Consider the following 27,638-nt stretch of genomic DNA (forward strand, 5'->3'; position numbering starts at 1 on the left):
AATCAATTGCGATGTTAATCAATATAAGGCTCGCTGGTAGTAGCAAATAAAGACGGTGAGCGCCCTAGAGATACGCTTCTGGTGCCGCTTGATCGACGCAATGAGACTGCTGCCGTGGCAGCGGTATTCCATAACGTAAAATGCATTATAGGAGCTTCGCTTGCACAGTCCCTAAAACGTTTTATTAACGCGTCACACCACCCAACATTCAATCGACAAAAACGATTACACCGGATGTTTCGCAGATGTTCGCCCCCTCTTTGGTTAAGCAGCCGCTTAGAGTGCCATGGTTCTCTTCTCCTCCGTAACCCCCCCCCCCCCCCTCCCCCACACATATACTGTGGGAGTGGCTTTGTGAGACCACGTGACGGGGTCCTGTCCCATTTGGCCGAACGATATATTCCGCCATCACTCGAGACACTGACGTGTTTCTGCCTGTAAAGCCCGCAATCAAGATGCTCTCGATTCGCGCTCGGGTCGCGTTAAATCATCTGCGCTGCGCGACGAAAAAGGCGAAAAAAATTCAAAGCCACAAACGGTAAGTGCAACCGCCTTGGCACATTTACGAGCTTGAATATCAGTCTGAAAAGCGCGTAAAAAAAATTAACTAAATTATGTTGTTGTTTTTTTTTTTAATTCTTGGCAGCCATGCCCAGAATTCAACATTCTGGGCAACCTAAGCCTTCATAATTTCCCGAAGCACAGTGCGTACTAAATATGTCTCCACGTGGACTAGAAGGGACCGATTGAATAAAGATACGTTAAAAAGGTTCTGATGAGAATAAACATCCTGGCATTCGCATTTTTTTATTTAAAATAAGAAAATAGATATTGTAAAAATAATATTTTTTTTCATTCTTTCCAACACTAAAAAATTTTGAAAGGTGATAAAAAAATGGGAAACAGCATGACTGGCACCGAATTTAGCGGTCGTGACTCCGGCACGAAAGGAATTTTTATACAACGGTAACTGAATCTTAGAAAATTTGCAGCGATGACACAATGCGAAGCCAGAGAACCTTAGCTTGAAAGAATCAGCACTCATTGTAGGCAATTTGGTTTTAAGTAAACACTTCTTGTAAGATGCTTTTTGATATATGGCTGGAATCGTCAACGCGCGAGTTCCCAGTAAGAGTAGTCGGCAAAGTATAATCTGTAGTTTAGTAGCCATATTGTGTTCTTTAGAAACATACTTTTAATGTTCCTTTTTGTGTTCTATACTTATGTGTTTTAAGGGTCGGTTTCGCCAAGTTTTCGACGTAGCGTTGTGGTAGATTAGTTTCAATAATATTTTTTTTCACATAAACAATGTTTAAATGAAAAAAAAATATTTCACTAAATTTGGCAGATATATCATTAAGTGGATATTTACTTTTTGACGTACAAATTGTTCTGAGTAGTTTTGTAACATCAATATGTTATACATTAGTATGGGTAGTTGCATTCAATATGGGATTGCAATAATTTAATTGTGTATAAAAAATTTAAATTATATAACATGCACTTTCTTGGCAGTAGTAAGATGTGCTTATGACAATACGGAATACCCGCAAGCTATATTTAATAATTGACTATATTCGTTTCTCATCGTCTATAAGTTCCGAGGCGTCATCACCGTTCAAAAGCATACTCGCTTTACCGGCATAAATAAAATAAAAAGTTGATTCACTAATATTTATTATCTTATTTATATTAGTTGCATAACAAAGGTCCGCAAATACTTAATTGGGGAACCCGTGATTCGATCGGTTTTATTTTGTACGAATGACCACACAGGTACCACTCAGATAAACCCCAATTTGGGCGAAAATGTGGCAAACGTAAGGGCCTAACTTTAGCCCCAGTAGGGCGATACAAGGGCATGCCAAAGTTTGGCTATTCTCTGGTCCGCCACAGTTGTGCCAAAGGAAGTCCAAGACTTGGGCCATAACTGCCAAAGTAAATACACATTTTGGGTTCCGGACAGGCCAAAGTTTGGCATGTCTCTGGGCCGCAACCAAGACTGCCCAAAAACGTGCAACACTTGAGCCTAAGTAACGCCTAATTTGGGGACTTCGGACACGCCAAAGATTGGCTTTTTTCTGGTCCGCCACAGTTGTGCCAGAGGATGTGTGATTTGAGCCAAAACTGCAAAAGTAAACACTAATTTTGGGTTTCCGACATACCAAAGTCTGGATTTTCTCTGGTCCGTCACAGTTGTGCAAAAGGAAGTGCCAGACTTCAGCCATAACGGCCCAAGTAATGCCTAATTTGGGGATTTCGAACACGCCAAAATTTGTGTTTTGTCTGGTCCACCACGTACCAAAGAAAGTGCCAGATTTGAGCCATAACTGCAAAAGTAAATAATCTTTTAGGGTTCCAGACATGCCAAATTTTGGATTTTCTCTGGGCCGTCAAAGGACGGGCGAAAATACATGGAATACTTGAGTCATAACTGCGAAAGTTACGCCTAATTTGGGGATTTTGGACGTGCCAAAATTTGGCTTTTCTCTGGTTGGCCGCTATTATGCCAAAGGAAATGCCAGACTTGAGCCATAACTGCCAAATAAAATACTAATTTTGTGTTTCGGACATGCCAAAGTATGGCTTTTCTCTGGGCCGCCACGTGAGTGTACAAGTTAGTGCCATACTTGAGCCATAACTGAAAACTAAATACTAAGTTTAGGTTTCGGACATGTCAAAGTGTGGCTTTTCTCTGGTCGGCCTGAATTGTGCCAAAGGAAGTGCCAGACTTGAGCCATAACTGCAAAGTAAATACTTTGCAGTTATGGCTGTAAAAACTAATTTTGAGTTCCCGACATCCCAAAGTTTGGCTTTTCGCTGGGCCGCCACAGGGGTGCCAAAATACGTGCAATACTTGAGCCATAACTGTCAAAGGAACGCCTAATTTGGAGATTTCGAGCACGCCAAAGTTTGGCTTTTGTCTCGTCCGCCACAGTTGTGCCCAAGAAATTGCCAGAATTGAGCCATAACTGCAAAAGTAAATACTAAATTTGGGTTCCGGACACGCCAAAGTTTGCTTTTCTCTGGGATGCCACTGGAGTGTCGAAGTTAGTGCTATACTTCAGCCATCACTGCCAAAGTAAATACTAATTTTGGGTTCCGGACATGCCAATGCTTGGCATTCCTATGGGCCGCCACAGGAGTGCAAAAGTTAGTGTCAGACTTGAGCCACAACTGCCAAAGTAATTGCTACTTTCGGGTTTCGGACACGCCGAAGTTTGGCTTTTCTCTGTGCCACCACAGCAGGGCCAAAATAAATGCAACAGTCAGCCGTAACTGGCAAAGCAACACCTAATTTAGGGATTTCGGACACGCCAAAGATTGCCTTTTCTTTGTTCCGCCACAGTTGTGCCAAAGGAAGTACCAGGCTTGAGCCATAGTTGCAAAAGTAAATACTAATTTTTGGGTTCCGGACATGCCAAATTTCGACTTTTCTCTTGGCCGCCACAGGAGTGCCAAAATACGTGCAATACTTGAGCCATAACTGCGAAGGTAAATAGAAACTTTGGGTTCCTGACATGACAAAGTTTGCCTTTTCTCTGGGCCGCTACAGGAGTGCCAAAGTTAGCGCTATATTTGAGCCATAACCGCCAAAGTAAAGAAGAATTCTTGGGTCCCGGAAAAGCCAAATTTTTGCTTTTCTCTGGGCTGCCACAGAGTGCCGATGTTAGTGTCAGACTTGAGTCATTACTGCCAAAGTGGATACTAATTTTCCGTTCCGGACACCCCCACGTTTGGCTTTTCTCTGAGCCACCACAGCAGTGCCAAAATACATGTAAAACTTCAGCCAAAACTGCGAAAGTAACGCCTAATTTAGGGATATCGGACAAGCCTAAGTTTGGCTTTTGTCTAGTCCACCACAGTTGTGCCAAAGGAAGTAACAGGCTTCAGCCATAACTGCAAAAGTAAATACTACTTTTGGGTTCCGGACATGCCAAACTTTGGCTTTCCTCTGGGGCGCCACAGGAGTGCCGAAATACGTGCAATACTCGAGCCATAACAGCCAAAGTAACGTCTAATTTGGGGATTTCAGACACGCCTAATTTTGGCTTTCCTCTGGATCGCCACAGTTGTGCGAAAAGAAGTGCCAGACTTGAGCCATAACTGCCAAAGTAAATACTAATTTTTAGTTCCGGACATGCCAAAGTTTGGCTTTTCTTTGGGCCGCCACAGGAGTGCTGAAATACGTGCAATACATGAGAGAGAGCTGCCAAAGTAATGCCTAATTTGGGGATTTCGAACACGCCAAAGTTTGGCTTTTGTCTAGTCCACCAAAGGATGGACAGACTTGAGCCATAACTGCAAAAGTAAATACTAATTTTGGGTTCCGGACATGCCAAAGTTCGGCTTTTCTCTGCGCCGCCACAGGAGTGCCAAATACGTGCAATACTTGAGCCAGAGCTGCCAAAGTAACGCATAATTTGGGGGTTTCAAACACGCCACCATTCGGCTTTTGTCTGGTCCGCTACAGTTTTGACAAAAGAGGTGCCAGACTTGGGGCTTAGCTGCAAATGTAAATATTAATTTTTGGTTCTGGACATACCAAAGTTTGGCTTTTCTGTGGGCCGCCACATGGGTGCCGAAGTAAGTGCCAGATATAAGCCATCACTGTCAAAATAGCGTCTTATTTGGCGATTTCGAACATACCAAATATTTCCATTTCACTGATGCGCCAAAGGAGTAGCGAAGTAAATACCAGACTTCAGCCACAGCTGTCAAAATAAATCATAATTTGGGGATTTGAAGCATGCCAAACTTTGATTTTCTCTGGCTCGACACTGGAGTGGCAGATGTGCGCCAAAAGTTTCGAAGGAAACCCAGAGGCCTGTTGAAGTTTGCAGTTTCTCTGGTGTGCCACAGAAGCGCTCATTCTTGCGCTCCAGAATAAAATTAAATTGAATAAGCGTTCGTAACACGATGTTCAGATGTCATTTCCGTTCCTAAGCAGCATGGCGATACTTTGCTATATCGCTGCAAATACCGGCCGAAAATTGATTCCAACGCAGCCCAACTGTCCAGTTTTGAACCACAGCTTGGCATCCAGACGTACCGGCGTGCGGTCGTTTTTCCTCGGACTAGTGTTGGCGCAATATTATGGAAATACCCTACAATGCGTCTGCTCCGCATTGGCCGGACGTCGTGCAAGTCTGTGTTGTATAGGCCGTTGCATATTAGTTGTTCCATATCATTCACATTCCAGAGAGAACGAAATTGTTTTCGATCCCTCTCATACTTTTTTTAAACCACTTTCATTACACACACCTTATTCTCGACACACTTACAATAGTTGTACCTCCTTGTAAGCCGAAAAGCGAAGTATTAAATATAATTACCACTGCTTTCATGCCAAGCAAAACTTGCATTTGGAAACGCGAAAACCGTGGAGATTGAGAGGGAAGCATGACTACTATCAGGTGCATGCCTGCAGTGTACTTACTAATAAAAAAAGGAATGGCATGTAATCCTTGATAGATGCATTATCCGGCTCGGGAAGCGCAGACAAACACGCATGAAATATCTGTGAGATATTTCACCCCTGTCCTTGCCGCCCATGCAACCAAATAGTTCATTGGAGACGCCATTAGCAAATTAATAGACGTGCTCAAAACATCATGATCGCCAGGAGCTGACAACTTTAACAGCGAAATATTGAAGATGACTAAACCGCTGTCAACTGTTTTTCTAACATCATTATTTCAACAATCCTAAGATACCGGTGATGCTTCTGACGACTGTAAAGAAGATAAAGTCGTTCCGGTTCACAAATGTGGCGATGCACACTTCCCTCTAAATTACCGGCCCATATCATTATCTTCTGTACGCTGAAAGCTTATGAAACATGTCATTCATTCTCAAGTTATGCAATTCCTGAAACGGAATAAGTTCTTTTTTCACAAGCAACATAACATTAGGAAGCACCATTCATGGCAAACGCAGCTTGCCGCTTTCTGCCACGAAATTAATTTTTCTCTAGAAAAATTACAAGTTGATGCAATTTTTCTCGATTTTTCTAAAGATTTTGATTGCGTTTTTATAAACTTCTACTTGCTAAGCTGTCCACACTGTCTCCTCACTCTTCTATTCTAGCTTGGATCGAAGGCTTTCTCACCTCTCGAAGACAGCATGTGCAAATTAACTGCCGTTTTCGTAGCGCTCCTGTAACCTGCAGTATACCGCAAGGATCTGTTCATGGACCGCTTATTTTCTCGTGTATAATAATGACCCCCTGTTTATCATTGCCTTCTAATGTTCGTCGATCTGCTGATGACTGCGTAGTCTACAGAACTATAGCGAACACAGATGACTTGCTTAACCTACCGGCTGATCTGTACCAAATTAACGATTGGTGTTCAAAGTGGCAGATGTTACTAACTACATCAAAATCCGAATGCCTCTTGTTTTTTCGAACTCGTAAACATTTTCACTTTTCCTATTCTGTTGGCAATCATATATTAAATCCGTGTCGACTTACAAGTATCTTGGAGTTCACTTCACTCAAGACCTTTCTTGGGAAACCACCTATACTAATACTAGCATTTCCGACTCAAACCGTACTCTTGGGCTCTTACGCGAAAATCTTCGTCCCGAGTCCTGATCTGTGAAGCGACTTGCATATGCCACACTGGTACTTCCAAAACTAAAACATGCATCGTCAGTCTAGAACCTCCATCTTAAATACCTTGTATCCGACTTAGAATCAGTTCAAACGCGTGGCGCTCGCCTTATAACGTCTCAATATTCTAGGTTTTTCAGTGTTACTGAACTTAAACAAGATTTATACTAACCCCTATGTGCTCACGCAGGCGCGTCACTAAATTGTCTTTACCACAGGTTTTACTCCGATGCACATCTACACAATTCATTCATCTTGGAGCTCATCGCATATCATTCCGCATTGATCACCATTCAAAAGTTTGCCTTCCTTTAGTGGAAATACAGCATTCCTTAAATCTTTTTTTCTGGCGACAGCTGTGGGCTGGAAGAGCCTGCCCGAAGCCATCGTTTCTTTTCAAGACATGCATTCGTTCTGCCAAATGGTAACCTCGCTTTCTTTAACCCACAACCTTATGTAATACGCTGACTGAGGATTGCCAAGGTATTTAAATAAATAAATAAAGAAAGAAAGAAACTGAAAGTCTAGAAAGAAGGTTGCCCACATTCAACTGAAGTCTCGTCGTCGGCGGAGAGCAGTTGCTTCACGAAGCATGTACGACAAAACGAAGTGCAAAAATTCCAAGAACCCTGAAAAAAAAAAATGGGCAGTACCGGAAAATTGGCATGGCCGTATTCCGGCCGTTTGCGGCAAAAAACGACGGCCGCGTCTGCAACGCACGAAAGCAACAGAACACTGAAGGCGCATTTCTGAAACCGCACCTACATGGCCCGCCTATTTCTATAACCTGGCAAACGGCGAAGAGTACAGCCCCAACGATCCCATCAGCGCGTAAGAGAGAGTTACGTGACAAAAATTCGTCCAAGCGTTTTTGTCTTTCGCGTACTACGGAGAGAGGTCACACGTTTCGCTCCACCCCTTTGATTTGCTTAAAGGAATGCTGAACCGAAATTTGTATTTCACAAGATAAGGTAGCAAGAGGGTTCAACGGGGCGCCACAAACCCCAAAACACCACTTATAAAGCGATATCTCGAACGGATCGCAGTATTTTTGTAAAATGAGAATGGGCGATTGAGTGGGAATCGCGACGCCGCGCATTCAGCAAAACTGTTGACGAGGAAGGGAAACAGCCTTGCTTCCTTCCCTCTTCGCGTCCTCGCGGAGTCAGAGAGGAGAGGAGGAAACGAGAATCGGGCGACGTCAGGGGCTTTTTTGGCCTTGTTCAAGCACGTTCTTCCTTCACAAAAATACGACCATCTGTTGGACACATCGCTTGATGAGTGATGCTTTCGGGTTTGTAGCGCCCCGCATAGCGCGTTTGCATTCTTTTCTAAAATCAAAATTTCGGTTCAGGATCCCTTTAAAGGGACCCTGCAATCATGCTTAAGCTTCTACCTGTTTTGCGGTTTCCACATCTGTTGGAGTTCGGGCAAGCCAGCGGGCAGGGATAGAGCAACTAAATATCAGTTCGTCATATTTTAACCGGACGACCTGGAAACCTTCTCCACCTACAGGGGTGACCCGCGGTACCGAAGTCGCGCAATATTTGAAGTCTATGATCCTGGGCTTACTACTGGTAGAGCCGCTAAAAGCTTCTTTTTAGTGGAAATGCAAAATATAAATGACACGAACCGTTTCAGTTATTTATTAAAGTAGTTTTTGTCCGGTGTTTTAGATCAGAAAAGAAACAAATGGAGTTTATAAAGTACGGAAACAAGAAATGACCCGTCGACATACCCGCCACCAAGCGGTGGAAAAGGCGGCGCATACTAGAAAAGGGTAGTGGCATGAGGTGCCGAAGAGCGGCGAGCGTAGAAAGGTCCCAGATGTGCGCGGCGTCTCTGCGGTCGTATACGGGCTCGAAGATCCCACCGGTTCGGAGTGTTCCAAAGGCCTTCGACGTAGAGGTCTGGCTTGCGATTTGGCCGTTCAGCGGTATGGCAGCGCGAAAAAAGCTCCTCTTCTGCACCTATATTTACTCGTGTTTGCTGTCGTTTGTGGCCAATGAAGTGTCGTGCCGAATTAGTGTTTCATCGCGCAGCAAATGCAATGCGAGCCACCCTGGCTGCCCGCTTCATACAAGCTATCCAGAACATGCTTTAGTTGCGCCCTCTGGAGCCGTCGACACGGAGTGTGGCAGCCCTTAGGGCTCGCTGAGCTCACTACCCCTCCTCTAGTTCTCGGCCACTGAAGGGACCAAGGACGCCATGAACGAGGTTACTTTTTTCTTGGTTTTGTAATTTTATTTTACCTATAACTTTTAAAATAAAGCGAAATTCGAAAAAGGAAAGTTTCATTAAGTTGCTACTTTCAGTGCCCCTCAGGTTCGGTGCATAAGGTCGCAAAGGGAGAAGCAGAATCGCAGCATCCGAGGACTGCTAATTCCCGAGCGTGTTCGCACTGCGTCCCCGCCTTTTCGTCAGTCAGCCTTCTGTGAGGCAACAGAGGACGGTACGGGTGCGAGGCTGTAGAGGCCTACGTCTTAAAACAGGCGACTCAGAACATACCTCCTTCTCTCACCTTATCGGAGAGGAGGGCCGCCTTCCTGGGACCAGATCTGACGGCCCTGTCAACAGGAAGGAATGTTCGTTTATGAGATGGTTCCGTCTATGAGAAGAATCTTCGGTCGGCTATGAGATGAATGTTCCTTTATGAGACTTAAGGTGAAGCTTCTTTTCAGCTTAAGTCCAGACGCAGTTGACGCTACAAGCGCGAGCTCCGGGCTTTCAGCGTCCCTGCCAAGCACGCGCACTCGTGCAGTGCAAGCACTGTTCAGGGCCACACGCTTGTGCTTGTGGCATCGGCTGCGTCTGGACCACCGTGGTCTGGACTGAAGCTGAAACGAAGTATGGGTTCTGCCCAGCTCGCTGTCTTCACTTTCTCTCTTTTTCTCTCAACGCCTTGACTCAATAGACCTTTCGCTATATTACCCAAGCATCAAGGAGAATGCAGGGATTGGTGTTACACGCGCCGCACGTGCTGACGTCGGCAGTAGTAACTTTTCTAAAGCAAATACCTAAAAGAAATGGCATCTGGCACGCGCGTTCGTCAACGCTTTATTTTGGTTATTTACATCGAATATTTTATACGGGGAAGGCGTGCGCGTGTGGCGCCTGGAACACCAACCCCTGCATTCCCCTTGATGCTTGGGTAATACAACACATGCTCTATTGCCTCAACACAGGTGCATTTTTTTTCTGCTCTTCGCATGTTCTCTCGATGGCGAGGTGCCTTCACACGTGTGCGCGCGCTTGCAGAGGTAAAATACTCGTCCTGCAAACACTCGCACAAGGCTACGCTGCTATATACAGGGTCTAACAAAAGAAGATTTACACGGTCTTTTTTACCGCTAAAATAAACTAGGCATCGCCGAACACTTATTCTTCGCCAAAAGGTAGAGCTAGAGGTCACAACCAGCTGCCAAAGTTTCAGCCCGATCCTATAACTTAATCAAAGGTTATAGGTGATTTTCTGAAAATTTCAATGAGAAAATGGCGGCCGACGGAGTTTTCGAACACATGGTGGTTTTTATGGCACCAGAAAACGAAAACGGACAAAAATGGGCTCCCTTTTCTCATTAAAATTTTCAGAAAATCACTTATAACTTTTGAATAACGCATCGGATCGGGCTGAAACTTTGGCATCTGGTTGTGACCTCTAGCTCATCCTTTGGTCGGAGAATGAGCGTTCGGCAATGCCTAGTTTATTTTTGCGGTAAAAAAGACCGTACAAATTTTCTTTTGCGACACCCTGTAGTTGTAGCGTTGTACTGTTCGCACTTGGCGTTGTGATGTGACGCGTTGTAGCCACTTCATACACTATAGAACACAAGGCACATAATGACCCGCCGACACTCAGATAGTGCGCACGATTTGACCAGCGCCCCTGAAGCTAAACTAATACATTTCGCACAGCGGTGGTCGCGCCATCATGCCTCAAAATGTGCACCAAGTACATCATGCCTAACATATATAACATTCTGCGTTGAAACTGCCTTTGTCACGCTAATATGGGAAATGGGCAATTTTTTTTTTTTTTTTTTTTGCTACCCAGGTTTTTTTGGGGCGTACCCTGCTATTAGCGGTGAATGCACACCTCTTTTCTACAGCGATATCAGTTATTGGCTCTTCCCAGCGCTAGAAACGACACCCATTTTTTATGTTTAGTTGTTGTAGAGAATGTAGTTGTGGTTGTTGTCCTTGGCGTATTGGGGCGTAGGATATCCGTCGTCGATCTGGCCAAATTCTTGAAAAAGTTCGCCGGCCATCGCGGGAATCGAACCTTCGTTCATTGGATGCTAAGTGAAGGTGTTAGAACAGAGCTATTCCACCTTTCTTATTATTGCCTGCCAATTTCTGCAGGTTAACTTCGTCAATTTACCTTCGCCAGGGAAGGAAAATATAAGCCAAAATAAAAGAAAAATCCCGCAAAACGAAGGCGATGATTGTGTGTTTATATATATGCGCCAGAGACGTCGAGAGAATCGTCTACCTAGTCGAACGGATTCCACTTCCGGCAGCCGAGCGCGACGGACGTGTTATCATGTGCTCCGTCGGAGCGGCAAAAACGGCCGTGTCAGGCCGTGGTACATCTGTTTCTGGAAACCCCGAAGAATAAAAGATCATCCTGCCCACTCTGCCTACTGGATACGTTGCCACCAACTCTGTTATTCTTCACTGCGATGTGAAGGGCCGGCCATACCGGATCCAAGACTTTCGCAACGAACTGCGGCGGCTGGAGGTGCTGAAAGACCTGGCGTCGGCGGGGCCACACCAAATGAATCACGTGTGGATGCTCCGACTGCACACGCTTCAAGCGAAGCAAAGGTTAGTGGATGCAAAAGAGTTAACCGTGAAAGGGGGGCGTTGCCTCGTGCTGGACCCCGCCAATGTGGCGGTCAAACTCAAGCTGCATTGGGTGCCTTACGACGTACCGAACTGCCAAGTAAAGAAAGAGATGGAGCGGTATGGCAAGGTGTCTGACATAACCAGAGACTTCTTCCGGGAGAAGGGTTTCGAGGCTGTCGAGTTGAACACCCGGTCTGTACGCCTGACCCTCAAGGAAGGCTACACCGTCGACAGCCTCCCCCATGAAATCCGTCTGGATGGATGCAAGGTCCTTGTCGTCGTACCAGGACGGGCCCCGCTGTGTCTTAGATGCACGCGGAAGGGGCACATCCGACGTGACTGCCGCGTCCCGCGCTGTACAGACTGTCACCGGTACGGTCACGAGATGGATGACTGTGTGAAGACGTACGCTTCTATCGCCCGAGACCGCAAGTCGGAGGACAATTCCGACTACGTCATGGACGACGCTGAAGCCGAGAAAGCCGTAGGAGGGTCACCGCCCGCCGCCCTGACACGGGCGGAACCAAGCGGAGCGTCGAAACCCGACGACGACGGGGACCCTGACGCAGCGACTCCATCACAGGATTCTGAGGCGACGGTGCAGGTGCAAGTCATGCCCGGTGAGGGAACGAAAGAGCAGCTCGACGATCAGAAAGCGTATTGTCAACGTGGGGCAACGACGGTAGGCCATCCTGATCACGACGACAGCAACGGAGGAGCGGACGACAGCAAAGACGTCGACATGGACTCAAGTCTGACCGGGAAGCGACCGGCTGTTGCACCAGATCCAGCAAGCGGGACTGCTACTCATGGGACTGCACCCAAAAAGAGTCGTGCAGTGAAACCGCGTTTTTCGACGGAAGACCGTCGCAAAGAAGACTCGCTGTGAGTTTCCACGATCACCCCGTTGTTTTAAGTCTCCGGATACAGGATGAGGCTCGGTTGGGTAGCGTTTCTTTCTATTCGATTTAATTTCAATGCTCAACCACTCGAGCAGTTTTTTCTATTTAACGAGTCCGTACGATTCGCGACTTTAAACGTACGTGGCTTTAACGCACGGAAGAAACAATACCAGCTGCAGCGAATACTGGCTGAAGAGAAAATTGATTTTCTAGCGCTCCAGGAGACAAAAATGGCCTCCGACGACGAAATAGAACAAGCGCTGCGTCCTTTCTTGAACCGTTACGAGGTGTGCGTCAGTCACTCAAATGGGATGTCGACAGGCTGTTTTTTTGTTTTTAGCAAAGTCAGTGCCGCCGCGAGACTTGAATGTCGTCGTTGATACGCTGGGGCGCTTTGTTTTGTGTGACTTCACTTTATTTAACCGTGACTGGCGAGTCACATGCATCTATGCGCCCAACAGAGCGAACGAGAGAGTATTATTCTTTCAGTTTCTAAGCTCGTACATGCAGTGCGACAGAATAGTGGTTCTTTTGGGAGACTTCAATAGACCCTTTCCGAAATTCAGTCTGGCCACTTTGATCACTATCATCACCATCTGAAAAATGGCATATGTGCCATACCAATGGCGGCTTTCTATTTACTGATGAAGGAACATGTTGAAGATACTCCTAAGCTGAAAATTCGAGGCCTATACATTCTAGACGTTAGCACGTTGCGAAACCGGAATTGAATGCAAGCGTTGCGTAAGTGTTCATTTCTCTAATTTGAGCCCAGTGAACCTGTTAGTGGCACAAAATCGACTTCGAAAGCCCTTGACTGATAGAACTTTATCAAGGCGTCTGTCTGGGTTGGAGCTTCGTTCTGACTGGTTGCATCGTTGTGCGAATCTACACTGGAAGAGATGACTGAGAAAAACCTGTATAGCGAAAAGTTTATTCTCGTCTGCCATTGACATGCAAAAGTGACGGTGCCCGATAAAATATTGCAGGCTACGGGTTCATTGCCGCCATTCGTATGGCAAAAGTTAAACCGCCATTTCAGCCACCAGATGGCACTGAATTTCGGAAAGGGTCTATTGCGCATGCAGCCAGGCTGATCGAAGTTCAGGCGTGTCGTACCGAGATAGCAGCGTAGAATTACTAATCGAAATGTTGCAAGAACACGATCTGGAAGACGTAGCGCGCTCGAGGGCCAATCGCGACACTCTCCGTTTTACTCATTTTCAAAGGTCATCTAACCCGCGTCTCGATCGAATCTACATGTCGGCCGAAGTAATCACCAATGTATCAGGCTACGTCGTGAAGCCCCTTTTTTCACAGATCATTGCTTAGTCACTGTGACTCTGGGAAATAACAAGCAGCCTAAGAACAAATTTAGTTGGGACTTGTGGAAAATGAATAACAGGTTGCTAGACGACGCTGTTTTTGTTGAGAGCGTAATAGGGACGGCAAAGAAAATTGCCTCCAGAAAAGAAACATCCTTCCTTGAAAAATGGGAATATTTTAAAGAAGAGGTCAAACAAATGGAAATTGAAAGGTCTTCCTACTTAAAGTACCTGTCAAGAAAGAAGGAGAAAGAATTGCAGAAGTGTTGGCATGAACTTTTTGAAAAAGAAGATAAAAACCCGTGCGCGAACGTGGCAGAAAAAAAAAAAGTGAGAAGTCAGTTAGATAACTTACACCAAGAGCGTTATCGCGGTGCGATCGTACGAGCTGGAACAGATAAGTTTCTGTTGGGCGAGCAGCCCACTCGACGTGCCCAGGCCGAAGAAAGGAAGTACGCGCAAGATAAGGAAATAACGATGATTAGTCACAATGGTACTATAAGTGGTGACAGAAAGTTTAAAGAGAATGCCTTTCTTGAATATTATAAGCAGCTATTTGGAGGCTGCCAGCAGCAGATTAACACGGATGAGATTGACAGCTTACTGCAAGGAACACCCCAGCTTACAGATGATGAAAAAGAGTGGTTGGAGGAACCAATTACGCTCGGAGGAATAGAACGGGCAATAGATGGTTTGCCGGCGCATAAAACACCCGGACCTGACGGGATAAGTGCAGAATTTTATCAAAAGTTCAATGATTTAGTAGCCCCTTTTTTCCTGGAAGTCTTTCGCGAGGCGTGTGAATTCAAAGCATTACAACCTTCCTTTCTGAAAACGTATACTGTGCTTATACCGAAAGGCACTGACGCGAATGCGGCAAGGCGCGTAAGCGGGTACCGACCGATCACTTTATGCAGCGTCGATTATAACATTTTTGCACGGGTTTTAACTAAGAGACTCCAGCAAGTCATATGTAATTTAGTAGGTGAACACCAAACATGTGGCATACGGAGAAGGTGTATCCAAACAAACAGACATGTCGCACGAACAATTTTAAACACTCAGCAACGAAGGAGGCCAAGTGGCGATGCTGCAGATAGACTTACAGAAGGCCTTTGATCGTGTCCGACACGAGGTGCTCTGGAAAGTGCTAGGACGCGGTAATGTAGGGGCAGTTCTTTTGGCGGGAGCACGCATGGTCGTACACTGGGTGTGTTACACAATTAGTTGTTAATAATTCTTTGACCCCTAAAATACCTGTATCTTCCTCCGTGAGACAGGGGTGTCCCATGTCCCTGTTGTTGTTTGCGTTGTACTTGGAGCCCTTTTGTCTGAGTGTTATTCAAAGTGAAAAAGTGCACGGTTTTAGAATGGACTCAGTCGAGACAAAAGTGCTGTCTTACGCAGATGATATTGCCGTATTTTTTTTTTTAACTTTTTAAAACTGACACAGTCATTTTGCGCCTCCACGGGTGCCGTAGTGAACCTCGATAAGTGCTCCGGCGTTTGGCACGGTACTTGGGCTACAACACCAGCTTTGTACGAAGGTATTCGATGGCAGTGCACCCCGTGCAAGTATCTAGGAGTCCCACTACAGCACCTGAGGAAAACAAAGCCTTACTGGGAAAATGCCGTCAAGGACATAAAGAAACGCACCGCCTCATGGCGTAATCGTGACCTGTCTATTTTTACGCGAGCAACCGTGTGTAACATCTTCCTGACCGCGAAGATTTGGTATGTCCTACAGGTGCCAAGCTGCCCCCGAATCTATATCCAGAAGATGCACCGCGTGTTTGCACAATTTATCTGGTTGTCGTCTAGCGAGCCGATGTGTCGGGACAATCTGTTTCGTCGTGTGTCCAATGGAGGGGTTGGACTGTCGCATCATTTTATTCGTCAAACTGTGTCGCGGCTTCTTTTTCTGTGTGACCAGCGACACCCCCTTTTACGAACGATGTTTCAGACAAGGCTCAGGGACGCCCTACCGTCCTTTTTTGTCGCGTCAGACTCGGGGCCTTCAGCAAAACCAGTCAGGTTTATAAAGGAAGTTATAGAAGCCTTTTATTTTTTGGGCGTAAGATTTTCACGGGAATATTTATCAACAGTAACGCGCAAAAAGTTGACGCGCGACCTCCTTGAGCTTTTATTCCCTGCTACGTTGTATAGACTTCCTTATGTTTCGTGTCCGGGACAAGATGTTCTTGCCCGGGTAAAGAAAATGTGCGTCCCGCCTTGTGTCGCAACCTTTTTCTTCCGCCTCCAAAGCGAAACGTTGCCCGTGAAGGTATGGCTTGATAGACGAGGCATTTACGTCCCATGGAGTGTAAATTGTCTACTTTGCAAACAACCGGAGACGATTGAACATGGATTCTTGTACTGCTGGGATGCAGTGTTCTTCTGGGACGTTTTGCAACGGACTTTGAAAAAGGATTTACAGCTCAATCCTTTTTCAATTCGCTTCCTTCCGGTGGAGAAGCCTGAAAGCATACCCTATGACATGTTTATGGTATTAGGATTGCATAGCCTTTGGAAGTCTCGTATGGCGGTGCGCCACGCAGAGCAGCACCCTAAGTCGGCTCGCCTGTTTTTTGTCGAACTTGTCCAAGTGAAGAGCGTTGTTGAACGTTTTGAAACCCCGCCCATGTGGTTTCACCTGTTAGAAGAGCTAACAGGAATGAAGGAATTTTAATGCTCCTGACGGCTCTAAGTCGGAGTACATGGGTCTTTAATATGTAATGTGCGACTTGTGCGCAATAAAGAAAAAAAAAAGTCTACCTAGTCGAACGCTTAGAACGCCGGGACATGTCATCGCGGCATGTAAGTTCCGGGATCGAATCTCGGCCCAAACGCTTTTGTTTTTTTTTTTATTCTGCGCGTGTTTTTTTTATTTTTTAAGTGTGATATTTTTTTATTAATCATCCACTAAGACTACTGCGCCTTACGCGGTTCTTACTGTCTTACTGTTGGGACGATAACCGGAAGAAAAAAAAAGATTACGGTAAGCCAAGTTAACGCCCTACTACAATCGTTTCATAATGTTCATTAAAGGAAACCAAGATCAAGCGAAGTTAACGCTCGAATATGAACGTTTCATAAGATTCATTAAAAGGACACCAAGATTACACTATCGGTATGACTTTCACACAAATGGGGCCGAAACAAGCATCCTTTCTCAGCAACTACAATTTTACCAAAATGAGTTGCTGGGCGAGTTGGATAGACATCTTGACTTAAACAGCGCAAAAAAGTTACGTAAGGAAGAGACAACAGGAAGGAAAGAGCGCTGTTTAACACATAAAATTGTGTTAAAAACACAATTTTATGTGTTTTTAAATATACAAGACTCTTGCTACGACTCTTTTCAAAACCAGGAGGCGCATATTTAGTACTAATACACACTGCAGTCTTGTCAATTAATAAAAAAAGTTCCACAAAATAAACACAAAAAACAAACGCGCAGAATAAAAAAAAAAAGCGTTTGCGCCGTGATTTGAACCGCAAACTTTCACGCCGCGACGCGAAGTCCCGGCGCTCTAACCGTTCGACTGCAGCAGACGCTGCTCGCGCCGGCGGTGGCACTGATATATAAATACACAACCACCGCATTTGTTTTGCATGGTTTTTCCTTTATTTTGGCTTATGTTTACTTTCCCTCGCCGTAACTTTACCTGACGCTCCTAACGTATGATGGGACGGTCAATTGGACTCTAGTTGAAAGCCTCTGCAGTCAGTTTCTGTGAGCGAAATTTGACTGTTGCACCCGAAACGGCACGCACCTCTCTGCCATTAAACAGGGACGCTAGGTACTTCTTTGTCCCCATGGAACTCGTCACGTGACATAAAAAGTCCCTCTTGGCCGCAGCTGCAGCCGCGGCCACAAGATGAGCAAACCGGCCCTGGCCTCCCTCGCAGATTGGAAGGAAGTAGGCGCAACATGTGTTGGGCGTCTCAGCCATTGGGGAGCAGGACCACGGGCATGTGGATGCGCCCCCCCCCCCCTCCAACCCCCAAAAAAAAACAAAAAAAAAAAACCGAAACCTAAAAAGGCGTGCAGATGAAGCGTTTCTACAGAACGCGGTAAAATGCTGACCTTGCGTTATATTCATCTGAAAGGAAATGATTTAGTGGTTTCCGATGTTGCTCAGCAAATTTCTAATTGGAACAATATGCCTATTTGCACTAATAAAAAATTTAATTAACAAATTTTACTTAATTAGCCGACTCATATTTCCGACTGTTTTCCTATACTATGTCCCCCTTGCGTATAAGTCCCCTGCACAAACCGCATAAGTATAGCTTTCACGGCTTTTTTTAAACAAATCTGAAAGAATAAAAACAAAACACTCGCTATATCTTTTCTTAAGTTCTTTGGAGGACGTTCCGAAAAACGCCGCATCCCAACAATCCAGGAAAACATGTTCTAAGGTCTCGGGTTTTTACACAGAAAACAATTCAATTTTCAGACCACGCTACTGGTATTTTCCTTTGGACACTAACCAGGCTTTGACAGAGAGCGTTTCACTGTGCAGTTTAAAGAAGGTGTTTTTCCTCATGGGGGGACAACCATTTTCTTGACTCGTTTTAAAATGTATTGTCCTGGTGCGGTGCTCTACAAGGATCGCTACAAAGGAGCAGGAAACAGCTCGTCGCTCAGATCTCTGGACAACCGTGGAGCTACTCCACAACGTTAACAATAATCTGTATGCTTGTTCCGCTGCACGCGCTCTGTGGAAAACAAATGTTTTGCGGTACTCCGTTAATCCACAATAAAGTTAGAGCGATAGCTGAAACACGTCCCGGAGAAGTCGTTGAACGTCGGCGTTTAGCATTCGGAACAAAATAGGTATCTGACCATCTTGTTCCGAACGCTTCGTTTCTGTTTTGGCTTGGAGCGTGAGAGAGGACGTCCCCTAGCACGAGCGCTTGGCATTGACAGCGCTACAACCACATTTTGTTCATAGCTATTTTTTTCTTCAATGTACGTGCATTGGGCATCTGTTTCTTCGGTGGCGCCCGCCTATGGTTCCCTCTTCTGGCGTAATTATTTTGCGAACAACACGTTCGACGGTGTTTGTAACGAACACGGAGGAAGCCTTAAATCGCAGCGCCCTCAAACCTACACTCGCAACACCGTCAAATCTAAAGTTCTTACCATTGCACTCATTTCCCTCAATGAGAAATCCTTTGCTGACGGCTTAGGCAGCGCTCGACCAATCATGGTAGACCGACCACAGCGACGCTTTCGATGGCTCACGTCGCCATATTGAACGCGTTGTTAACGCTATAACGTAGATCCATGCACTCTAAGAAAAAATGGAGGAAAAAAGTAGCAACGGCGCGCCTCCCTTCCTTGTACTGATGCGTCCCCAAGCGGACACAAGAAAAGGGGAGGAACGAAACGTTTTTCTCTTCCTCCAGGCAGACAGGAGAAAGCTTTCGCCCTCCCGACTCATCGTCTTTCGGTTTCGTTTTTCGAGCAGGTCGCGCACGTTGTTTAATAAATAGCTGTTGAGTTGATTGAGCTTCCAAGGAGCTTCAACGGCAGCATCTTCCGTCTTCTAGTCTAAACGTGTCAAACATTTCGGTTGCATTGACGTTTTTATCACCCATTTTATCAAACGAACAAACGAAGCCTCTAGAAACAGCGTAATTCCAGAGCAGTGCCAGTGTCGCCACGTACAGTGGGTAGGATGGCCTTCTCCGGATTGCGGGACTCGCGCGGCACGGAACTACAGTTGCAAAACCACGCGGAACTGTGTCGACGTTTTCGACGTTATGGAAACCGCAGGAACTACGTCCAAGACAGGCAGGTTTTGCTGCCGGCTGCCTAGGTGCCTTCCGTGCTGAGTTCGGTTCTGTTTTCCGATGCCGAGTGCAACCGGCTTTCAATGTTGTTCTGTATTCGTGCGTGTCAGCAACATAGCTGCAACATCGTGATGGCAGTGTTGTGGGTTGTGAACAGAAGACTAGAGTTATCGCCGATGTGACCGTGAGTTTGCGTATCAGTAGCGTAACAACAAGATGAGATCGTAAACTGTCGGGCATTGATGCCGCTGATCGGGCCGTGATCTGAGGGGGCGGGGCGTCGCAGGTTGACATTCCGCTTTACATTAAAAAGGTTAATACCACTTGAGGGATTAGGTGCAATCGATCAGCGTGCGGATAGTCATGTTGGAACGTTGGCTTGAACAGTATAAGCTCCTATCCTACAGTGGTCAATGTGACTGTCGGTTGTCTCGTCCCCGAGAGCGATTGCGCTCTGGGGCAAGGACAACAGTACGAAATCTTGACGGAAAGGACGTATTTTTACAGTGTGGAATTTTATCATTAAAAAACAATAGTAGGTAAAATCGCAAAAAAAAAGCTACCCTTTATTTTGCTGTTTAAATCTACTACGGTTCCTGGAGAAACTGCCCTCCAAGTGGCGCGCTGGGATGAGCGCTAGACGTTTTCGGGCTCGCCACGGCGTAGCTCCGTACACTTAACACCTGCCGCAAGTCGCGGCTTTAACTGCATTCAAATTGATCTAAAAGCGAGTTCTGAGCCCGTGAAACATCACCTCCAGCTGAGTGAATATCCGCTCCACAGAGATTAATGCAAGATGGCAATTGCAGCTTTGCGCGAACAGCACAAATAGAAAAACAAACACTACAATAGAAATTCAGGCTACGACGTGCCGTGCGGGGAAACAAGCTCATGGCTTCGAACCGCATTGGAGCGGCTTGATTTATTGGCTTTCAAATAATCACGGTATGATCCAGCGTTTGATTTTTAATAAAAGATTCATCCCCTGAGCCATTCAGAATACTCTCGGCTGGAAAAGAATAAAAACGCTGGGAATATTTTTTATTGCTTATTCAGTCACCGAGAAATTCCGTCCGTTCAAAACGACCAGTATAAAAGACGGAAACGCAGAGTACGTGTGTAGTGTTCGGGTTAGTGTGGTGTTCCGTTGTACTGATATCTGTGTGTGCCGTGTATGTGCTCAATGTATGTTCACCTGATGCTTCTCATAAGCGTAATGTGTGTACAGTAGAGGATCCCCAAGCGCAATAATGGCCTGAAGAAATCAAATTATTTTTTGCAGAACCTGAATTGGGCGGTACCTAGCGCCACTTAGCCTAGCTACTTGCAATTACTCTGCTTGACCCCGGCATCAGGTGGCTAGCGATATAACCTTCTTTCACGCTACGCGATAAACAACGGCTTCGAGTTTGTTCCTTCGAGAGCGGCTTTTGGTTTCGCGGATTGAGTTTGCCCTTCTCCGTCATGTGCGGTTGACGAAGGAATTGTGACTCGAGGAACACCAAAGGTAAGACGCAAAGTGCGCGAAGTAACTGGGTATCGGCTGTCTCCGTTTAACATCGCAGTGCTGTCGACGAGAAGACTGAGTAACTGCTTTCGAAACGCAAGTTTATGTACCTGGGGGCGTGAATCTGGCTTCGGAAATAAACACAGTTCGCGGAAAGCTCGTGTCACGCTTTTATTTGCTGCTCCTCTCGTCCCGTACAAGAGCCGTAGCGTCCTCGTCAAGCGTTATTGCGCTCGATTTGCTCGATTCGGGGCCGCCATATTGAGATGCAAGCGACGGAGGAACTTTGCTCCACTCTCTCAGGGACGAAAGTTTCTCCCTTTTTAAAGGAAGATAGGTTACCAGACCGTTCCTCCCCTAAGAAAGGACTATCCATACCCTTTTTTCTAAGAGTGTGGTAGCGTCTCCGCTTCACACGAAAATGACCCGTGTTCGATTCTCGCGGACGGCGGGCGATCTTTTTCGAGGGTTTGGCAACATGAGGACGAACGTTCTACAAAGCCAACTACAACATCAACAACGACAACCACTACTAAGACATTAAAAACTACTACGCTAACAACGGACGTCATTTCCAGTGGTGAGAAGAGCCCTCTATCCCTGTAAAATTAGCAGATGACAAAAGGCCGTCGTAGCAATCTCAATGCCTTGAGCTTGTGCCGGGATACGCGCTTTCGCGCGCCCCGGAACAACGAAGACACAAAAGCGTTGAGAACAAAATGGTCAGATGTCAATTTTCTTCCGAACGCTTTTGTTCGTGCACCCCACGGTTTGTGAACTCGACGCCGCCCAATGACTTCGCCGTGGCATGCCGCAGCTATCGCTATGACTGACAGTAGATTACCACAGGACTGCTCAGTTTTAAAAGGAAGCTAAAAAGGTCATCGAAAAAAAAAATCAATTAGAGTTGAATTTCGTAGTATTTTTATCCAGTGAATCTGAACCATCACGCTTATTTCCCTCAAAGATAGAACTAAACGCGGGAAACACGAAAATCGTCTGACCAGTCGTTACGTCATACCAAGATATTTCGGCCGACAAGTGCGTGTAGCTCGCGTGGGCAGCGCGTGCACAACGGAGCTGAAGTTCGTCTGCTTCTTTGTTGCAGTGGTTGTGGTGACGTCAGAACGCCGAGTTCCAATTGGCTCCAATTTAAGCATAGTTGTTAGACCTCAAAGCAAGCTGCCTTGAGATCTTCCCACTATCCTTGATCGTCTTTTTTCGACCTTTTTCAATATAGCGAGAGTGCCAGCACATAGCTTTGGAATCTGCTAAAGATGCGCAAAAGCAAAAATTAAAAAAAAAAACACAAAAAAAAAAAACAATGGACACGACGTTACGCTCCGGGAAGGGGGGCGCTCAGCGGGATTCTGAAAATAATTTTCTCCAGCCTTCCTGCACCGAACTGAAAACTAATCTCAATATTCGTAATCCTAAAGACAAATGAAGTCGATTCAAGTGTCTTTTTCTCAAATACAAAATCGCTTTCGTTTCTCTTCAACGCGTAACGTTCTGTGGCTAGGTGTTGGACATTTCGTGAAGCGGTGGAAATTAACTTTCAGCTGAGAGTCAGCTATCTCGTCTGTTTTTACTTTGTCTTTGTTTTGTCGCGTTCTTTTAAACCAAGATGCCCAGATAGAGGCCCAGCCGTGAGTCCCGACACTGATTGGTTGTCGGGTGGGAGAGGAGCAGACTTGGGAAGTAATCCGTCACAAGTAACGCATTACTTGTAATCTGTAACGTTTTCAAATAATTTTGTCATTGCGACGTTACTTTTTTGCGGCAGCGATTTTTAATGTAATTCCGTTACAAAATTTACTTTAAAAGTTACTTTAATTACTCGTCATTTTGGTCGAGCGGCTGCGAACAGCCGCTTTACCAAAGTTCAAAAACGAGCGCTCTCGCCCATGCATTTTTCTTCACTGCGGGCAACTATACTCCGTTAATGCATAAGCTGGCAGTGCTTTAAAGTTACAGGCACGAGACCTCATCTTTGAAACGTTTCGCTCACGCTTAAAAGGCCCGTTTCCAAAGAGAGCTGTCGTATATCGCGTCTTTACCTCTGAATCTCCTAGTGGAGGTAGACGCTGCTACTGAGCATGCGCAACGCTAGTTCTGTCTGCAGAATTCCAGGGATCATTTCAGGTCGCCGCAAGCCAGAGGGATGGCGGATGTGGTTGCAGCTTTCGCTGCTATGCCAACTTACAGCTGAACGGAGGGCACCTACATTATTTCGCTTAGATACGCTATTCTATTCTTACAGGACCTACCCTACTGCGGGCGTATGAACAATGGAAAGCAGTGTTGCTGAACTTTTTTTCAAAGCTATAAAATTGTTTCTATTGTTTTCTAGATAAGTGTACCGAAAAAGTAACGAAAAATTAATTTCTACCGTAACGAGTAAAGTAATCCGTAACGTTTGAGCTAAATTATTTTGTAACGGTAATCCATTCGATTTTAGGCACCCTAATTTGTAATTGTTATCCACAACATTTTTAAAGTAACGGGCACACGTCTGTAGAGAAGAAGTGAGGGGCTAGACACTGATTGGTTCGAATTAAGACGGGACAACTCCCGTCTTTTTTTTTTGCATTTTTTTATAAATTTTTATATAAAATTTTTAACCTTTGGTCTATTCGCAGCCTTGCACAGCAAACCTTTATTTTTAAGGGCTTATCGGCATAAAAAAACACATTTTGATCAGAATATCAAACAAAAATATTCATTGATTTTGCTGGCCTGCATATCACTCAAATTATTTTCCTATACTTCTTGCGGGTAGACATATAAAATACTTGTGCAATATAAACTAAACAGTACTAGCATGTGATTAACCTCAGGTACTTAAACAAAACAAACACACTTAGTAAATATGTAATCAAACATCAAAGAAAGAAAAAAAAAAAGCAGAAGGACAAGTAAAAGAACACGGACACTGCGCTGACCCACGACTTACTCTTCATTTTCGTATTCCTGAAAATACAACTAAATAAACACGATGAACACAGGGGGGGGGGGGGGGGAATCCCACATGTAGGGCATGCTCACTGTTATATTCCACCTGAAAACTTTCTAACAGGAAGGTACTGTTTTAATTATATGTTTACTATGCAGCACCGACTTGACCACCTCAAAACATTACTGCAAAATAACTTAGTTGGAGTCATCTTATGCCAACATTGCATGCGTATCCTCCTATTTGGGTGCACTCCTGTGACGTGAACTATTTGCCTCTGCATGTCCGGACAGAAACCTCTCCAAACTCAGCTACTTTCACAATCCCGGAAAAGAGCCGCTCCTGACCTGGACAGTGGGAGATGTTATTGACAGAGCGGCAGACACCGTCGGGGATGTCACAGCCATTGTTACCACTCATCAGAACATCAGCAAGACCTATACGGAATACAAGAAAGATGTGAGTGCATACCCGGACTTTTTCTTCATCTTGAAGCCCATTTCTAGCTTTTACCGGGGCCGCAGGCCTTCACTTGGTACGGGTGTCATCCCTTTCTTTGGCGCCGGTGCTCTGCTGAGCAAACATATATATCACTAGGAGTGTATTACTCTAAATCTTACTAAATATTCAATACGGAATGCTTGACAGGGGCGCAAAATATCCCAGGTTTTGTTGCTAACTAAGACCAAAACAATGGAATGCAAACTGGTTAAGACCGGCCATTGATACAAAACTTCGGAATGCCGATTCTTCAAAACTGGCGACGGATGCGCATAAACATGCCTGAAGGGAACATTAAAGAGCTTCAAAAGAAACTCCATTAAAGAAGGTCGTTCTGGCATTTTGTATTTTGTTTGCTTTTTTACCTGTATAAGCTAATCAAATTTTTAGCCCGGTTTTACTCTTACAGACGCGCTATTTATTATCGCTAAATTAAAAATAGCTACCGAAGAACGTAAATGGAGGTTATTCCGAAAGCAACATTTAAATTTTACGGCGATTTTTATTGGGTGCATGATTTACATTAACGTGCAAATCAAGCACGCAATCAAAAAAGCGAAAACAACAAACAATGCACGGGTTTTTGTGTTTCGCGTGACCTTACCCGGCATTCATTTTACACCATCAAACTTTTTTTAACCTCTCAAAAAAAAAACTAAAAGTGTAGCAACTTCGCGAGAAAAAATAAAATATTGTGGCTTGCCATTTGGACTTTTAGTTAGGCTGCGTCTAATAATGTGTTGAACTAAATTTGAAGCAAATCAGTTCCCATGAAAGCACGAGTCGCCGCAATGTCAATAGTTTGAATGGCGCCCGCCAAGTTTCTCTTTGAATTGATTGCCACGCGGTATTCGAAGCACGAATGTCGCGGCGACTCGCGTTTGGATCTTCATTCAGACTATCTTTTGTATGCCGCCTAAGCAGCGTGACACCGGCTTTAGAAAATCGTAAAGGAGAGAGATATTATGAAATGGGTGTTTGACAGGTGCCTTAAGCCTTCAAAAACGGCAAAAAACAGCCTGATTTCTAAAACAAAAAGTAAAAAAAAAAACTAATTGAATAACCACAACAAACAACCAACATTATAACAATAAACGACAAAAAAACAGCGCGAAACACAGAAGGACGAAGCTAAAAAATAAAAACACGCAGTGCTGGCTATGAGGGAACTTTTATCTTGAAAGCAACATTAAAATAAAAGCATCAGGATAGAACGCGGGAAAAATATTCCAGAGAAGACAACCCCCAGTAACTGCCACCAACTGCCACCAACTGCCACCCCCCCCCCCCCCAAAAAAAAAAAGAAAAAAAAAAGAAGCAAGGCTCTACATAGGTGCCACTCCTCATAACATTAGACTTTTCATCAGTAATATCCCTCATCCAGTTCCACACACTGACTAGATGAAAAACCACATTTACTTGCCTTGGCAGAGTTGTACTTGCGTCGTGCTATGATCCAAAAATCTTAACGGCAGTTAAAGGGAATCATTCGCGCGTCACTTAATATGTAAAATTCGCTGAACAATCCTGCGTTTTAATAGTACATAGAAGTTTTAATGTTCTTATGTTTATTAGTTTGTGGGGGAGGTAAGTGGTTATTACAAAAACACAATGAGGGCAGAGAAATTCCTATTATTTCTATTGAGAACGCCTAGACATTATTCATAAAATAATAATTCACAGAAATGGTACGTACCATCATCCAAACGCCAAAAACATTGCTTCTTCCTCCAACCACAAAATCTTGTAAGAACCATAGTTCGCAAAGTGTATAAACAATCTAAAAAAAAAAAAATCCTTTTTTTTTCTTTGTGATGAAAACGAGTATAGATCAAAAAGTGCTTTAATTTCTAGCTAGGTAATAATGCAATTTGCTTTAGTTCTGATTTGCTTGCAATGGGATAGTACACATTCCACTTTTTCTATCTTTATGGCACGTCCTATACATCCAATAAAGGACGAACAAAGTGGAAGGTAAAGAAAGATCATTGATCCTACTTGCTCAGAAGAACCACGCTTGTCACTCGTGGTCAACCTTATGTAATCCTTTCTGGCTTGATGTTTATTTAATTTAAATACAAAAGAAATGTACATAGAATACACCAAATGACAGACAACTGGTGAATAAAACATATTGTTGAATGAAATATATTTTCAGACTAACGTTTACGGGAAAGGTTGGATTTTAATCATCGTAGTAAAACCGGTCTGGCTTAAAGCACGATTTCAATCATAATTAAAATCATCTTGATTTTTATTCTCCACCCAGGCTTTCAGTGCTCTTTGAGATTTCCTAACGGTGTTAACCTGAGTAGGCCAATTACGACTCTAGGTGCCTGATTATTGCGTACCTCCAGTTTCTACTACTGTTTATTGGTTAGATTTAGTGAGCAACGCCGAAGCAGATTATCGAGATCACCAGATCCACGACGATCCTGCGCGCCACTGTTTCGTCCGCGCCACCCCTGGCGCTGCAAACCCTCTGGATGACGTTCAAAACGGCGTGGCATTACTGGGAGATCTTCGGGTCCAATTAGAGCCGTCTCCGTGAAAGTGCGGTCCAAGAATTTAGACAGAAGGGGTCGGCTCAATCCTTTCTCCATCCAGGCTTCGGTACATTCTACCAGCTTATGCCCGCGCCCATTCCTCTCTTGTCGGCAAGGACAGCGTAACTCGTCTTCTCCTGCGAAGCCTTGAGGCGCACGCTGTCGAGATGACTTGACACGATGTCCAGCCCACACTTGAGCGACTCTTGTTGTCGCACGTTCCCCTTGATCGTCTATAGAGAGACGTCGTCCGCATAGATGGTAAAGCGAAGATGTGGTGCCTTCTGTAGTCTGCGAGTGAGTTCCGGAATGACTAGCTTGAAACGCTGGGGCGACAGGACATATCCCTGCGGCACCCCGACTCCATTAGTCGTCTGCTTTTCGAGATAATCGCCGATCCTGACTGCGAAGGTGCGCGCCTCCAGGACCAATTTCGTAAATAATAGCGTCCAGCCCTCAACCGCGAGGGCGACCGCTTCTTGAATAATCGTCCAGTGGTGAACTCAATCAAACGCTTTCCGGACGTCCACGGACGCGACCGTCCTGATGTCAGAGACATTTGGCGTAGGCTTCTTGGTGAGGTCCCTGGAGATCAGCAGAAGACTCTCCTCCGTGCCCAGATTAGGCCGGAG

At 45.1% G+C, this 27,638-nt stretch overlaps 1 protein-coding gene across 2 annotated transcripts in view; it reads left to right on the plus strand.

Moving 5' to 3' along the window:
• The first annotated feature begins 415 nt into the window (after positions 1 to 415).
• LOC115315203 (medium-chain acyl-CoA ligase ACSF2, mitochondrial-like) overlaps positions 416 to 27,638 on the plus strand; it is a 90,837-nt gene continuing 63,614 nt past the window's right edge. Inside the window, exons 1-2 of one of the 2 annotated variants that reach the window (XM_040210411.1) lie at positions 416 to 538; positions 24,253 to 24,418. In XM_040210411.1, the coding sequence (XP_040066345.1) occupies positions 456 to 538; positions 24,253 to 24,418 (249 nt within the window). In that variant the 5' untranslated portion in view covers positions 416 to 455. The remainder of the gene's footprint in view (positions 539 to 24,252; positions 24,419 to 27,638) is intronic. The other variant, XM_040210412.1, reaches the window with a different exon arrangement.

This window comes from Ixodes scapularis, unplaced genomic scaffold (assembly GCF_016920785.2).
Source record: "Ixodes scapularis isolate PalLabHiFi unplaced genomic scaffold, ASM1692078v2 PGA_scaffold4__175_contigs__length_147842914, whole genome shotgun sequence".
Classification (NCBI taxonomy): Eukaryota; Metazoa; Arthropoda; class Arachnida; order Ixodida; family Ixodidae; genus Ixodes; species Ixodes scapularis.